This window comes from Alexandromys fortis, unplaced genomic scaffold (genome assembly GCF_014885135.2).
Source record: "Alexandromys fortis isolate MF-2015 unplaced genomic scaffold, M_Fortis_MF-2015_v1.1 scaffold_176, whole genome shotgun sequence".
NCBI classification, from domain to species: Eukaryota; Metazoa; Chordata; class Mammalia; order Rodentia; family Cricetidae; genus Alexandromys; species Alexandromys fortis.
Window position 1 is genome coordinate 762,870 of NW_026068070.1, and position 17,410 is coordinate 780,279.

The window sequence follows — 17,410 nt, forward strand, 5'->3', positions numbered from 1 at the left end:
GAATTTGTTTTTTTGTTTGTTGTTGTTTTCTGAGACAGGGTCTTTCTATGTAGCTCTGGTTGTCCTGGAACTTGCTATGTAGATGAAGCTGGCCTTGAACTACAAGATCTGCCTGCCTCTGCCTCCTAAGCGCTAGGAATAAAGAAAGTGCCACTGCGTCCACCATTTTCAATGAGTTGTAATGGCTTGAGCAAAAATGATCTCTAGATAATTATGATTAATACTTAAATTGGATACACTGATGTAAAAGTCAGCTGTAGAGAAAATGAGAATGCAAATAAAGGCCATTTATTAAAAGGGAAGACATTTGAGGCCAGCTGGTGGTGGTGCACACCTTTAATCCCAGCACTTTGGAGGCAGAGGTAGGTGGATCTCTGTGAGTTTGAGGCCAGTCTGATCTGGTCTACATGGTGAGTTCCAGAACAGCCAGGGCTACATAGAGAAACTCTGTCTCAGAAAAAAAAGAGAGACAGAGACAGAGACAGAGACAGACAGACAGAGAGAGAGAGAGAGAGAGAGAGACAGAGAGACAGAGAGACACAGAGAGAAAGAGAGACAGAAAGGGCATTCATGAGAATGGGAGTGGGCTTGTGAGCTAGAAAAAGAAAGGTGTACATTCAAAAGCCCCTTGCGGCGTTGAGTCCTGGTCCTTCTCAGGTTATTTACATAACATCATCAGAAAATTCAGTAACATTTTAGACATTCTAAACTTTTTTAAAAGATCTATTTATTATTATGTATACAGTGTTCTGCCTGCATCAGAGGCACCAGATTTCATTACAGATGGTTGTGAGCCACCATGTGGTTTAAGGACCTCTGGAACTCAGGACCTCTGGAAGAGCAGTCAGTGTTCTTAACCTCTGAGCCATCTCTCCAACCTAAACACATTTTCTAAAAAGGAAAAAAAGAACATATATGTTTATGGCACCAACTTTTCCTATCTGTAGTTTTTGTTAGTATAAATAAAGGTGTTAAAATTTTACCTTTTTATTTTTTTTTAAAGATTTATTTATTATGCATACAATGTTCTGTTAACATATATACACCAGAAGGGGCACCAGATCTCATTACAGATGGTTGTGAGCCACCATGTGGTTGCTGCGAATTGAACTCAGGACCTCTAGAAGAGCAGCTAGTGCTCTTAACCTCCGAGCCATCTCTCCAGCCCAAAATTTTACCTTTTTAGAGATCAAATTATTGAACAAACATTATATAATTAAGAGTTCAAAGAAATAAATGTAAAATAGTCTCATGACAATTACTGTTACAGAGAAAGAGGAAACAATTATTAGTCAACGGTGGAAAGCATGCAACTCTGAGAAAAACCTTAAAAACAGGTACCCAGCCCTTTGAAAACACGGCCCACAGCCATGGATTGCACAGGAATTCTCTCATCCGTGACCTTCCTTTTCATTTCAATACCTACAGTCAACGGCAGTCCAAAACTAGTAAGTGCTAAATTCCAGAAAGCACATAATTCATAAGGCTTTACATGTGAACCATTCTGAGATGCAAGATGAGATTCCCCAGCTCTATCGAGAAAGTAAATCATCACTGTGTTATGTTACCACCCTGCCAGTCATTTACCAGCAACTATCCTGACAGGTAAAGGTCACAGTGTTGCAGTCTTAGTCATGTGATCTTTATTGTTCTTATTAATGGTTTCAAGGCACGAGAGCAGAGACGCTTACAATTTCGTTACCATAGATTGCTACAACTGCTGTTTATTGTTAGATATTAATTTATTACTTCACCTATTGATCATAAATTAATTATCACATGTATTACATGTATGTTTATACAGGAAAAGACTGGTTGGGTGTTACTCAAGATTTCAAGACTGGGGTCCTAAAGGTGTCCCCAGTGGATGCAGCAGGTACTGCACCCATGCTGGTCAGCCACCAACTTTCCTCCGTCAGCACAATTTACAAACTGAACAGCGAGGCGAATGAGAACTGGTCCTTCCTCAGTCAACACACTAGATCAGTCCTCTTACAAAGGCAACTTCAACTTCAGATATATTTTAGAGCAAAAATGAATCCTAAATGCAAAACATTACACTCAACCAAAGAAGGGCCCTAGAGAAAGTCTGAGTTTAGAATTTTTTGTAGGAAAATATATATAAATCATGATCTTATACGTAAAACAAGTTATTATTCATCTTCTATGGAAGGAAATGTTTCCATTCCATTCAGTTTAATTTTATAAGGTTATATGAGAAGAATTATAATTAAAAAGGGCCAAAAAAAAAAAAAAAAAAAAAAAAAAACCTCTGTGGAAGCAAGGAAATTTGTACTCCAGGCACTGGAGGATGTTAGAACTTATTAGGCAAACAGAAGCACGGCATTCTATTTAAGGGAAGCTACTCAAGCAAAAGCAAAGAGGTGGCGTGTTCAGACTGCTCGGGGCAAGCACACTGTCATGAGTGAGATTCTCAGAAAGGAGGACAGGACCAAATTATGAGACTTCACTACCTGGCTGACACACGTATTGGCAGTGTATTTCTGCAATGGGGAACCTCATAGGGATTTTTTTTTTTTGTTTCGGTTTTTCAACAACAACAACAAAAAATAGCAAAATTCAACGTCAGGGAGAGAAACTAGCAGCACTGTATGGGGTAGGAAGAGGAGAAAAATACTACAAAACCTGAATCAGGAGTCTCTCTGGTCATCTCAGAACACCAAGTACATTATCTGTGCACAACAGATGTCCAACCATCTTCCTTGGATTTCTTGCCTGAGATGACGACAAAAACTAGGAGGCAGCAAAGAATTCACTAATGCTGGGATAGGGGGTGCAGCTCAGAACAAGTGGAAGCAAGAACCCCCAGCATTTTGAAAGACAAGAAAGAATTCTGTAACAATGCACAAACAAGAGTTAAATACATTCCTGCTTTACAGTGAAGACTATATTCATGAAGAAATTAAGTTTTTAGAAAGGTTAAAAGCAATGGGAAGTGTAACTTGATTTAGAAGGCCATAAAAGCCAGCAATAGTTAGGAGGGTAGAAATATTCCTTCACACTTCATAACAAAACACGGAACCTATAGGCGGTTTTAATTAGAATAATGCGCCACAAATGGGAGGGAGACGTGTGGGGATTTAAATGCACTACACACAGCTGGCGCTTTCAGACGGGGCGGCAGCTTCAATCCTGCCAGTAACTTATTAATTATAGTCTTAAAATAAATACCCACAGTCTGGTGGTTTGGGGTTTTTTTTTGGTAAATCTTGGAATATTTTATGGATAAGAAAAGGCGAAGGCTGGGGATATGGCTCAGTTTTGCTTAGCATACACCTTCCCTGGATTTGACTCTAAGTATGAAGGGTTTCTTCACAGCACTGGTCAAGAACAAACTCGGTGAGACCCTGTCTCAAATTGAGAGAGAGAAGGGGGGGAGGAGAGGGGAGGGAGGGAAAGAAGGAGGGAAGGAAAGAGGGAAGGAAGGAAAGAAAAAAGTCAGTAATTTTACCACAGGTGTAATTTGTGTACAGCTGTAATCCAGCTACTGGGGAGGCTGAGACAGGTGGATTCCAAGTTGCAGGACAACCCTGGAAACCTAGCAACACTATCTGAAATAAATTAACAAGCCTGGAAGTACTTGAGTGATAGAACTCTTGTCTGGTGTTCACGTGGCTCAGGGCTCAAACTCAAGCATAGGAGGCAGAGGGAGCCACGTTAAAAACGACTCTATTCCATTCCTTTTCATAATTAGCCTAGTATTAAATCTCAAATTTACATGAAAACATATTTGTAATAATGTATGAACTGACTTAATAAAAAATTCAGGTTTTTTTCCTGTGGGACATGCTTCCACAATATCCCACATTTTCTGAGTTCATAGCCAGTCCAATTCTTAAATTATAAGTTAGAAGTAGCTTGCAAGAGGGACTTACGAATGCCTGGTACGAATAGTCAGGCACCCCTGAGCTCCAACCCCCACCCCCCCATCGTCAAACGACAGCGATCTTCGCTTTTGTACTTCTGGCTAACGAGCGGTGCTCTAGCATGCAGAAACCCCACACAAAAGTGTTCATTCTTCTTTATCCAAAGCAATCAGGATTACTAACATGCCGGGAAATTTTCAGTGTAACCTTTCAAAGCAGCAGCCTGAAACTTCAGCTCCGTTGGTGACAGGCACTTACTTCCAGAACAAACCACTCCAATCAATACGCGCCCCGAAAGTCAAGAACGTACCTCTTCTAATCCCACAGTACGGTTAAATTATGCATTGAGGCAAATAAAAATTTCCACCCTTACTCGTTTCAACAGAGCTCAAATGATACTAGTTAAAATTACTTCACTGTTTACCATTAAAATACAAGGAAACTGGGTAGTCCACTTTTCATTTGAAGATAAGTTCACAGATTTCGGGGAAAGGTCTCACAACCTTTTACGCCTGATTTAAAACTGTTAGCAACGATCTATCAAGTTCACCTGCCAGTAGAAAACAGGCAGGTTGAGTTACAAAAGTTCACGAGTTTAAATGTGATTTGGAAAAAAAAAAAAAAAACTATCTGGTTTGGGGAGCAGGGGCCGGCGACGCGTCTCGGATTCGATTCCACGGGGATAAGGCTTTGTACCCTACTGTCTGTTACACTCGTGAACGCGTGAAGTCGCTGCATCCCTGCAAACGTTTGCAAGATCTGCAGAACCCTCTCCCCACTCTCCCCTCATTTAAAAGAAACCAGCCGAGCGCCGAAGCGGGTGCGAAGCCCCTCGCCGAGCCCTGAGGTCCCGACGTCGCCCGAGCCGGTGGAGCTCAGGTGGCCCGAGACCCCGCCACACGCCCCCCGCCTCCACGCCCCTCTCGGTCGCCCCCTTAGGCTCCGCTCACCTCCCTTCGGGCAGCGGCTCCGAGGAACGCGATGCCGCTGCAGGGCTGAGTGCCTCCGGCCGCAGACCCGGGACCACGGCGCTTCCCCCGGGCGGGTCCCCGCGGCGACGCCGAGCCAGGCAGGGGCACCGCGGGAGGCCGGAGCGCGCCCCCGGCGCCCGCCCCCGGCAGGTCACGTGGGCCAGAGCTTCGGACGCCCCCTGGCCTCTCCGGGCGTCCCACCGCCAGCCAGCAGCCCTCGGCGCCTGTGCTCCTCTGCGCCTGCGCCGACCTCCAGGCTCTCCCATTCAAACCGACAACGCCCCGCGTCTTTTGGACCGGCCAATGGCGACGGCGGGGCGGGGCTAGGCGAGCGGGGGCGGGGCTAAGTGAGCCGGGGTTCCCTCCACCTAAAGACCTGGGAGCTTGCTGCTCTGTGGGGCTTGGTCTTTTTATGCTTCTGACCTGTTCTCCGCCACCAACTGGAAGTTTAATGTTCTCGAATTTCTCCTTCCGACGCCCAAAAGTGGAACAATAAACATCAGAGTTCAGGCCTGGTCTAGTTCAGACTTTGAACGCTGGAACCCCGCGGCTAGTGCCTCTTGCCCTGCAGGCTCAGTCCCGCCCTGGGAAAGTCTTCCAAGAGGCAGATGTGAGAAAGAAAGAGGCCTGTGTGAAAGGAACAGAGGGTCCGGTGTGAACCTCAGAACAAGGAGCCTCAGTTCTTGAGGCTGTGTCACAATTCTGGCGTTTCCAGCTGTTCGGAAAGCAAACTCCTTTTGACGGCAGGATCGCTGGTTCCCAGGGAAAACAGAGTGGCGAGCTGAATCAGCTTCGGCAGCTGCATCCCCATTCTATTCACGCCTTAGTCAAGTTCACCAGAAAATAGATTTTACTTTGCTGTCTGGTGCGAAGCTGACGACTTTAGTTACGTTATATAGCCATTGGTTATTATTCCGCTGGGATGAAGTTTTAATGTTTTAATGGGTTAGACAGGTGTTAGAGAAATCCTAATTTCAGTATCTCTCTGGTGATGGCCATGACCACTGTTCCAAGGAACATTTCCCCTTACGTGTGTGTGTGTGTGTGTGTGTGTGTGTGTGTGTGTGTGTGTGCGTGTATTGGAAATTGCAACTAGACTGGTTTACATTTCAGCTCGGCCCCTTCCGACTGACTGACCCTTGAACAAGCGAGGCGTCCTCTGTAGCCTTAGCTTCCTCCCTCGTAAAACACGGATAATGAGCTCTCCTCTAATAAGGTTTGTTATGATGCTTCAGGAGGTAAAGTTTATGAAACAGTTAACACCGCTGCTGACACATCGAAGCTGCTCAATAAATGGTTCCCTTGTTGTTATTTTCAGCCAGCACCCTTAATACCAGGTTCTTAGAAACAGCTGAATTAGCTGGCTGTATTGCAGAGGTAGGCATTATAATTTTCCTATACGCAAAAATTCTTTGAGGGTATTGATATAGGAAACCACAATGGAAGTATTTCAAATTCAGTATAGCCAAAGTGAATCATTTCTTTCCTGCATCTCTTCTCTCCTAGATTTGACTTTCTATCTCGGCTATCAGTTAAGTACATCTTCCTAACCACTCAGGTTGAATGGTCTTGCAAGTCATCTTTCCAAAAGCATACATACATCAGACTGTGCATTCTTCTCCTTGAAAACATTTAATGATCAAAAATAAAAGGAGTAACAAGAGCTCGGTATTGTCTCACATACCCTGGAGGCCCAGGCAGGTGGATCTCTGTGTGTCTGAGGCCATTCTGGTCTACATAGTGAGTTCTAGGCCAATCAGGGCTACATAGTGAGATCCTATCTTTAAAAAACAGAATATGGATGCTCACCTTACTAGACCTGGATGGAGGTGGGTGGTCCTTGGACTTCCCACAGGGCAGGGAACCCTGATTGCCCTTTGGGCTGACGAGGGAGGGGAACTTGATTGGGGGAGGGGGAGGGAAAGGGGAGGCGGCAGTGGGGAAGAGACAGAAATCTTTAATAAATAAATAAATAAAACAGAATATGTATATTTACACACACATATATACTCTTTAATAAGTGCAATTAAGAGCATTTTATATATACATATATATAACACAGATTTTGAAACAAACAACAGATCATAAAATGTTTAATATATTTAAAGAAACAAAAGCATGAAAATATAATGAATGAAGGAACACAAAAAAATCAAAATACATATTAATAAGGAAAATGCAATGTTTCGATTTCTTGAGACTGCTGGTGGAGTGATCTCTGAGAACACAGACAACTATAGCCCATGAGAATGTTTTTTACTTTTAAATTTTTTATAAAGATTATTTTTATTCATGTGTGTATCTGTGTGAATGCATGCCATACGGGAACCAGAAGAGGACACGGGATCCCCTGGAGCTGGAGTTTGAAAGCAGTTTGAAGCTACCTGATGAGGGTGCTAGGAGCCAAACTTGGTCCTCGAGAAGAACTAAGCCATCTCTCCAGTCCCATCTGCCTCTTAATTTTAAATTAAAGCTTGTCTAAAAAGCCAAAGTGTTTAGCTTTAACCTGATTTTGGTTTGATGGTATTCTCAACCGGTTAGGTAAATCAAATTAGAAGCCAAATTTAACCAGATCCCCCCAAAAAATTATACAGAAAAGATTCCAAAAAAAAAAATGGGAACTCTTAATCAGAATTCACACCAAGAAACACGGTAGCTTATGCAAGGATCCACAGAAGAGAAAAGGCAGCAGACTCTAGCCCAGTGGACTCTGAAGTTGAAACATGACACAGATCCTAAAACAAGAATGTTTAATATACTTAAAGAAAGAGACATATGAATCAAGGACTGCAGAAAAAGAAAAAAAAGGAGGCGGGTTTCAAAAAGAATCCAATAAAACTTCTAGGGAAACAACTGAAATAGAGAATAGGGAAGAAAACAAAATAAAAAGTAAAATAGGGAAAACAATGGAATCTAAAATTCGGCGTACAGGTTTGGCAGATGAAGACGAAAAGGGAGCTGGGGGGCAGCAGGTACTACTCAAGAAATTTGTATTTTGTTTTGTTTTTGTTTTACTAAATGGGGTTCCTCTGTGTCGCCCTGGCTGTCCCGGGACTCGCTCTGTAAACCAGGTTGAGCCCAAATGCATAGAAAGCTGCTTGCTTCTGCCTCCTGAGTGCTGGGACTACAGTGGTATGCCACTACTGCCTGGCAAAAATATTTTCCGTAAAAGAGAAATGTGAAAAACAGAGAGTGAGATGGTCCAACACATGTCTAGTTAAAATCTAAGGTGACAGGGCAGAAGATATGTCCTCGTCTGATTTCCTTGGGTACCAGGCATGTGGTACACATACATTCAAGAAAAACACTCGTCAAATGATGCTAAAAAGTATAAATTCAAAGATGAAGCCTGAGAATATAGCTCAGTGGCAAAAGTATGACCTATGACCCTAAGTTTAACTCCCAGCACTATATATATATATATACACACACACACACACACAAAATAATTTTTTTGCAGGACATAGCGGTGCATACTTTTGGTGCCAGCACTTTCCATCCCTTTATTAAGTTGGTTATTAGCTCCGGTATTTTGTCACAGTAACAGAGAGCTAGACAACAGTGAAGTGCATCCTCTTGCCTGGCAAACAGCAGAACCGATCTGTCTCAAGGCTATGCTTTTGCCATCTCTTTATGCCCCTTGCTAATTCATAATGAAGCCATAACTACAGCCATATGCCCTTGACAACGGATTAAAACTAAATACTTAGTATTTAAAGAACTATTAGGGATTTAAGTGATTTAATGTAAATAAAAGCAACAACCCAAGAGTAAAGCACAGGACAGGACCAGCGCTTTGCAACGGAAACTCTAGGGGCCACAGTGTGTCTTCAGAGGAACTTCAGCCTCACCGGCTTTTAAATAATGCAGACAAAACAGCAGTGGGATGACCTGGAGGCTGCCAGGCAGCAGATGAGGCCAGCACTTTGGATCCATGTGGTGCCGTGTGCAACCCAGCTACCCTGTTGCTCAAAGGACCACTTAGTAGGGTAGGTTGCACAAGAGAGAGGCAGGAGCCTCTCATGACTGTCCTAACTTTAAAGAGTTGGTGCTCTGTTCTTACTCAGATGCTCCCCTCTGAAGATAATTCCCCTGTTTTACGATGCTATTATCAGTCTTAATTATGGGATAGCAAATGTGCCCAGAGGTTCTTTTGGACAGCATGTCCTAGCAACCTAAATTATCACCATATGGAACTCTTCCTACTCTTCGTGGTTACACGCCACCTCGGCTGCTTGTCCCGGATGCTTCCCAGATGTTGTCAGTTGAACAAGCATGACCCCAGTAGATGCATCTCAGAGATATAAGGAACTAAGTAACTTTTTTTTCTGTAATTTTTTTATTTATTTTTTAAATTACCGCCTCCTCCCCGTTTCCATTTCCCTCCCCCTCCTCCCACACATCTCCCCCTCCCCCATAACTTTTTTTTTTAATGATAAAGTCTTGCTGTGTGTTGTTCTGGCTGGGCTGGCACTGGCTACACAGCACAGGCTGACTTTAAAATCATGGCAGTCCTGATGTCTCAGCCTCCCGAGTGCTTAGGTTACGAGGACAAGCCATTGTGCCCCGGTGGAAGTCACTCTTAAGATGTATCTTACTTCTCAGGAAGCCAGGTCCAGTGGTCCTACAGATACTCTTGGCTTCCAGATTGATGGGTTCTATACATTATAGATTCAACCAATTGTGTATTGAAATACTATACATGTTCAGACTTGTAATTATTTCCCAAGAAATATAGTGTTACAACTGCTTATGGACCATGTGGTTCCCCCATAAGCTCATATATTTGAATACTTGATCGCCAGTTAATAGAAGTGTTTGGGAAAGATTTAGGAGGTATGGCTTGTTGGGGCAGGTGTGTCACTGCAGACGGGCTTTAAGGTTTCAAAGTCCTATGCCATTCCCAGTTGGTGCCATCTCCCCCCCCCCCGCCCCCGCCCATTGGTTGTTGTCTCTACCTATAGGGCTCAGCTATTGCTTCACGCTCCCACCTGCCTGCTGTCAGGCACCCCATTATGACTGTGAGCCCTACTCAATGCTTTCTGCTATAAGAGGCCTTGGTCCTGGCGTCTTTTCACTATGGAAAAGTAACTAATTCAGGTCATGTGTGATGTATCGATGTCTTAGTTTCATTTCTGGGGCTGTGAGAAAATGCTCTGACCAAAAGGAACTACTCACCTTGCCAGCTTACACGCCATCATTTTGAGGAAGTCAGTACACAAACTTGGAGGAGCTAGTCACTTCCAGCTTCAGGTATTGAAAGATAACAAATTTGTTCTGTACTGTGTGACTAAATCTGTAATAATTTTATTTAAGACTTTTGGACGGTCATTATCTTGTCGTTATCTTAAGCCTCAGCAGACCAACCAAAATAGAACCTTCCTATTCCGAAGTCCCAGCTCATCAGCGCCCGGAAAAGCTAGGTAGATCTTCTGTTAGCTACCCTTTTTTACTGCCGTGACAAAATGTCTGCTGAAAACAGCATAAGAAAGGGGGGTTGTAGCTCACAGTTCCAGGGGACAGTCCACTGAGGTGGGGAACAGGAGACCGCCGGCCACGCTACCTCTGTAATCAGGACACAGAGAAAGCAAGGCAAGCACTGACCCTCAGCTTGCTTTTCTCCGTCTGATTCAGTCCTGGACCCCACACGTGAAACAGAGCCACCCACATTCAGGGTAAGTCTTCCTACCCCACCCCACCTCCAGGAGAACTTTCTGGAAACACTCTTCCAGATAGACCCAGTAGCTTGTCTCCTAAGCCATTCTAAGTCTAGTCAAGTTAACCACTGAGAGTGATCATCACAGACTTTAGAGTTCATTGAAAATTTTGCTTAGCAATTCATTATAGTAGCGATAATAAATAAATAAATAACCAACCAATCAACCTTGTGGGAGGGAGAGATAAAGCATAGATCTGAGTCTGAGTCTGTCTTTCCTTCCGTGTGACACATGGTATAATACAGAAAGGAAGCCAGGTCTCTCCTTGAGAGCTGTGGGAGGTAGCGAAGATGGTACCTACAAAATGGTACTAGGCATCCAATAAATAGTCTTCACTCCCCAACAAATGTTTGATTACAGGGCCCTAAAGGCTCTTGACTGGGGCCTAATTTTAGCTAAGTGTCTTCTCTTCCATGAACAGCCCGTGAATGTAAGCGGTGATTCCATTCATTCCCTCCTCGTGTTTAGTTGGGTTTGTGATGTGACCGGTGCCGCTGACGTGTGTTTTAGGCACAGAGCTATGCTCTGAGCAGATCATCGCTGGTGGTCCAAAATCGTTCAGCATCAAGCTGGCTTCACCTCTGAAATGAGGTTAACTAACTAATGCCTGTTAAGCCAAATGAGCCTGTCTTAAAAAGCTAAATGTGGATTGTTTACCTAAAGGATGGGCATCATTTCCACCCCCAGTATTTAATACAGAAGCCGATATTGTCCAATAAGGGTCGGCATTTCAGTATCAGCTGAGCTAATACTTACTTCATAATCAGGGGGTTTCTAATTTATTCAGAAGAGCTATATATGGGTTTGTTTGTTTACAAGGGTTATGGGAATACCGATAGCTGACATTTTTCTACTTTATGACTTTATAACAGATTTGCATTTCAAATCCTTAGCTTTCAAAACAATACAGATGGACTGAAAGGCTAAGATTCCTATGTAATAGCTACCATGGTTGGGATTAAATTCGGGGTCACTGGGATGCTAGACAAGTGTTCTACTACCGAGCTATACCCCCAGCCCTTTCAACATAGTTTTTGTTCTACAGTTTAATTCGTTTTACTCTGTGTGCTTACATGAAATTGGTGGGCACCCCTGTGCCCTGACACCTGTGTGGAGGCCAGAAGACAGCTTAGGGAAGTCTGTTCTCTCCTTCCACCTTATGGGTCCTGGGGATCAAACTCAGTTGTCAGGCTCGGCAGCCGGTGTCTTATCTGCTGGACATCCCATTGGCTTCAGTTAATAGTGTTTTAAAGCTAGTGTTTATGAGACACTATACAGCAAGCACTGCTCTAAATTCAGTGCTCGTGTTAAAGCTAAAACAGGCAAAGCCCAACCCTAACGAGCTGCATTTATTTGGTTGTAATGTTCCAGTCTGTAGCTGGCTTAAGATGGCTCACGCTGGGGCGAGAGCAGAGGAGGATTAGTAAGACCCGGGTCTTTGGTTCTGTAGCACTGGCCTCCATCCTATGACAGATTATATAGGAAGGAAGCACATTTTCTTCTTTTATTCTTAGAGGAATTGTGGGGAGCAGAGGAAACCCCGAGTGACTATGTATAATGGACAAATACCCCATTGCCTCAGACTCTAGGAATTGGTAAAGCCTTTCCCAGTCAGGGTCAGGGAGCTGGCAAAGCCTTTGGTCCGTGTGTGAGAGTTGACAGAGTGCCCAGAAAGTGTGGCCTGCAGTTTCCTCCCCGAGATGTTCACAGCCCGAGACGGCTCCGCTGCAGACACTTTGGAGACTAGAGAGCCCTCTTTGCGCTGCACAGTCAACAGGACGGCTTTCCTGGTTGCTACGTAGCGGTTGCCACTCCCTGAGAGCGGGCACAGCCCACCCGCTCCCAGCTTTTCTGTACACGTGTCTGTGTGTCTGCCCTTCGTTCTTGTGTCACCCCAGTCTGGTTTCCAGGACCGAGCTGTGCAGGACTCAGCCAAGAATCTTTGGCAGTCCAGCCGCCACCACCATTTTACAAAGTTGAAAAATAAAAACCAGAGCATTTAGGTAACTTGTGCCACATTGTAAAGCTAGAAAGTGCTAACAGCAGGATTCAGGATCCTTGTCTGGGTGTTTCCAGAGCCTGTCTGCCTTGAACAGTGTTCTTGGCAATTGCAATGTCTTGAGGAAGGAATAGCTGATCTTATTTAAGTTGCTATGCCCACTAATTGAAGCCAAGACATTAGCAGGCCCCCTTTCACTCCCGTAAGCAAGGCAGCAAGCCTCTCAGCCTCCCTGCCTTCTTCCAGGTAGAAAGACCTGAGACAAAACACAAACACCGAGACACTATGCTGTGGCTCCTGTGGAAAACTGGTGTGCACACACGTAAAGACAGACACTTGGTCAGATCAAGGTCAGGCGAGGATGAAGACCACACATATATTGCACTTCTCTCAAGACTTCAGGGTGGCTTCCGTTTCCTAGCACCACGCAAAGTACCATTTCCTGGTATCTTCCTTATTTTTTTCTTTTTTGAGACAGGGCCTCATTGTGATCCCAAGCTGTCAAGAAAAACAGGTTCACTTTCATCCAGATTCCACGTGTATACGGCTTCAGGGCTGGAGAGCTGACTCGGGGCTTAAAAGCATTTGTTCCTCTTCCAGAGGGCTCAGATTCAATTCCCAGTACCCAAATTAGGTGGGTCACAACTGCCTGTAACTCCAGTTCAGGGGATCTGATGCCTTTGTCTTGCTTCCGGTGACAATGCATACAGGTCCACACACTTAGGAACACACACCCACAAAACAACATATAATTTTATATAATATATATATATATATATATACATACATACACACACACACACACACACACACACACACACAGAGCCCGGAGAGATGGCTCATAGGTTAATAGCATTGACTTCCTCTTCTAGAGAATCAGAGTTTGATTCTCAGCACCCACATGGTGGCTCACAATCATCTGTAATTCCAGTTCCAGGGGATCCAGCACCTTCTTCTGACCTCCACAGGTATCAGACACACCTGGTACACAGACATATGTGCAGGCAAAAGGCTCATAACAAAGCAAAAATGAAAATTTTAAAAATAAAGTACAGCTTCAGGCTGGGCATACTGGTCACTCTTTTCCCAGCATTCAGGAGGCAGAGGCATGCAGATCTCTGAGACCAGAGATGCATGAGACTTGTTTTGAAAAAACAGACAAAGATGCAGCTTCACTTAGGTCACTGAGACTTTTCTGGAAGGCACGCTGTGTCTAAAAAGTCATCCACTCATTGCTTTTTATATTTTTGAGGTAGGTATTTTGAGGCTGGAAATGTGGGCTCCGTGGGGAGTGTGCTTGCTCAGCGTGCAGGAAGTCCTGGGTTTGATTCTTGGTGCCTGCAATCCCAGCACTGTGTGGGTGGAGGCCAGAGGATCAAAAGTTCAAGGCATCCTCCATTACATAGGGATTTCGAGTCAACCAAATTTACAATTTTGGTTTTAGGAAGTAAAACTTCCAAATGTGTTCAGTGCCTAAGAGAATATTCTAGAGTGTGAACAAGCAGCAAATCTTTTCCTAGGGTTGTGGGTACTTCTGTTATTCCACATTTTTTCCCATTGAGGTCATTCTCATGTTGATTTGTGTGCTTTCCATTGTACAATACTAGAAAATTAGCAAGGGTGGCCAAGGAAGCAGGGTTTGTGTTTCCTTTTGCTCATACATTCTCCAATGCACCTTGCCAGTGCTTGGTGACTTCTTCCCCCAGATTATTTCTTATGTATTGACACGCACACTATGTTTCTCCCGAAGTTATTTCCTATGTATTGAACACATGAACTTTAGTTTCTCCCCACATTATTTCCTTTGTATTAAACGGGCTTCTTCAAGCCTCTGCCGCTGCCATGCTGGCCTTCAACTTGCCGGCACCTGAATCTCTTCTCACTCTCAGGTCTTGCATACTTGCCACCTCAGCCCAGAACATTCTGTCTCTTCGCATAGCTGACTTTGGGTCTCTCCAGTCCCCCAGGCTCCAGGCTGAAATGCATGTCCTCCAATAACTCTTTCCTGCCTCACCGTGCACAGGGAAACCTTTTCTCTCATTCTAACATTGTTTCTCTGGTAGTCTTTCCCCGACCTATTCCCCGCAGCTCTGGCCACCACTCACATTAACATTCTAAACATCACATGTAATAATGGATGCTGTAAGCTGATCACAAAGCTATCAGCACATACTCATATGGAAAGAGATTTTGTTGGTTGGTTATTTTGTTTTTTGTTTGTTCATATTTTTAGATGGGGTTCAGTGTGCTCCAGGCTGATCTGAAGCCCCTCTCTACATAGCTCAGAATAATCCTTTTCTCTCTCTCTCTTTTCCTGGTTTGTTGTTTATTTGTTGGTTGGTTTTTTTGAGAGAGGGTTTCTTTGTGTAACAGGTTGTCCTGGAACTCACTCTGTAGACCAGGCTGGCCTCAAATTCACAGAGATCCACCTGCCTCTGCCTCTCCAGTGCTGGGATTAAAGGTGTGCGCCACCACTGCCTAGCAGCCCAGGGGGATCTTCAACTCCGGATCGATCGTCTTGACTTCGTTAACACTACAGGTTCACGCTTATGCCAGGGATCAAACCCAAGGCTTCATGAAAGCTCGGCAAGCGCTCTACCAATACCCCTAGCACGTATGTGCTGACTGAGTGAATGACTGGGTTTTGTTTTTTGAGATGGGATTTCACTCTGTAGCCCTGGCTGGCCTGGAACTTGCAATGTGGAATAGGCTAGTTTCCAACTTGTGATCCTCCTGCCTCTGCCTCCTGAGTGCTGGCATTGCAGTTTTATGTCCGTTTCCTGGGCCTCTGAGATGGCTCAAGAGGTAAAGGTGCTTGCATCAAGCCTGTAATAGTTTTCAAGGACCAAACTCATGTCTCCAGTTTATGCAGAACCCGCGGAGCCATCTTACGGGCCCACAAGTTGTTAGTGTAATATGTCTTTGAAATCTAGTGTGTTTAAAACCTTTTGAAGGCTGAGGAGATGGCTCTGTTCAAGCTCCTCCTTTGCCAGTTTGAGGCCCTAAATTCAGATCCACTGGACCCATGCGGAAAGCCAAGCACAGGGCCCACACCCCTGATCCTGGTGACGGTGAGGCGGGATGCAGAGCCTGCCACATGGTGAAGTGCCAGGCCGGTACAGACTGACTCCAGCCAGTGTGGGCACCTGACAACCTGCACTGGAGGCTGTCCTGTGACTTCCACACGCACACCTGGGCCCCCATGCACATCCCCTCACGTGAACGCACATACACCCCATACACACGTAAGTTTATCTTGAGAATTATTTTCAGAAAATCAGTTGCTTTCCACATGTCAACATCCATGGGTGATGGTACAGGTTAGACCGTCCACGATGGCAACGGGGCTAGGTGAACAGGAAAACTAGATGAAAAGCCAGCGAAGACAAGGTGTTTCTCTAAACACTGGCTTGCTCAAAGACTTCCAAAGCTGTCTCTAGACAAATACTCTATAGCAGCTGGTCACCACATCCATGCCCAGTCCTGGAAGAAGCGTGGCCTAAGCCTGACTATAAATAATACATCCACCTGGCTCTCGAGGGAGGATTGGATTGATCTGTTGCGCCATCACAGCTTCCCCGCTGTCACGCCACAATGACAAGACGGAGCTGGGCCACCGCACAGAATGAGATACAGTTACTGTTATAGACACCGCATTCGTGGGCAGCCCATAGGGCTGTGCTCCACTTAGCCGATCGGATGACCAGCTCGGAATCTGATGCGGCCCCCACGGAGGGGCTCTCATCACGTTACCTCTGCAAATATTTTAATCTAGAAACACCAATGACTGGATAGAAAACTCCCTGACTGTCTGACCCCTGGGTGTGGCTTGGGACTTATTTTGAACCGGCTGCCCCTTTTTTCCTCATGGATAAATAGAAATCCACAGGTAGCGAAACCAAGTGTTTTTCTGACTGCGCTTAAGACAAAGGCGAAAAGTTTACATTGTGTCGGAAGTTCCCCATGACTTCTAAGAGCAATCCCTTGCTTGAAAGAACCTACGGGAAGCGACACACCACAGTTTTGAGGGGACACTTTTGTTCTGTTGTTCAATTGCAACCAACTTCCAGTGGTTGAACAAAAACAGAATATGGTTTTGAGGCTGGCTCGTCTGCATTGCAAGACACTTCACTGCGTGATGTCGGGGCCCCAAGATCCAGGTGAGTTTCTCTCGCTGTCACCCTTGCTTCACCTCTTGGTGGTGACTGTCACAGTGCTTCCTCTGAGGACCGGGCGGCATGTCACTTTGTGTGGAACAAATGTGATGCTCAAGGCTCCTGACTCTAAGTCAGTCATACTCTAAATGACATCACAAGGGTGGTGGTGGGGGCAGCCTCCATCCCTGCCTCCAATAGCTAAGTCTTCCCGCCGTTTCAGTCAGCACAGTTGATCTCAGAAGTGTGGGTTTAGGATCACGAGGGGGAGGTGGCTGAGCTAGAAGGGTACCTTATGGGGAGGGGAGGAGGGAGAGGAGGTTTAAATAGAAGGTATTCTGCCTTTCCCTTCTACAACTGGGCCACAGACATCTTCCTCTACCTGGCTCGCAGAGCAGGGAATAGGGGGTACTGAGATCAAAAGATGGCCATGGAACTGTACCTGGTGGTATAGGGCTATATTTCCAGCTGTGATAGGAAGCTGAACAGGAGGACCTCAAATTCAGATGGTTGTAGGCAGTAAAATGAGTCCCCGATCAGCTGGACAACCTACTGAGACCCTGTCTCAAAAAACTAAAAGGAGGGCTCGTGCTAAAGCTTCATCCGTAAAGAACTGGCTGAGTATGCATGAACCCCGGGATTCCATTCCTAGCATCAGTTTGTCATGATGAGGCACACTGTG

At 45.0% G+C, this 17,410-nt stretch overlaps 1 protein-coding gene across 3 annotated transcripts in view; it reads right to left on the reverse strand.

Annotated features, from left to right (window-relative positions):
- The window catches only part of Gpsm2 (G protein signaling modulator 2), a 42,973-nt gene extending 37,834 nt beyond the window's left edge, over positions 1-5,139 (reverse strand). For 2 of the 3 annotated variants that reach the window (XM_050120943.1, XM_050120944.1), the window contains exon 1: positions 4,838-4,986. Coding sequence is in view for 1 of the 3 variants with exons in the window: in XM_050120942.1 (XP_049976899.1) it covers positions 4,838-5,124 (287 nt within the window). In the remaining 2 variants the exon portion in view is untranslated. Of the gene's footprint in view, positions 1-4,837 lie in introns of all 3 variants that reach the window. The other variant, XM_050120942.1, reaches the window with a different exon arrangement.
- Between the last annotated feature and the right edge of the window lie 12,271 nt (positions 5,140-17,410).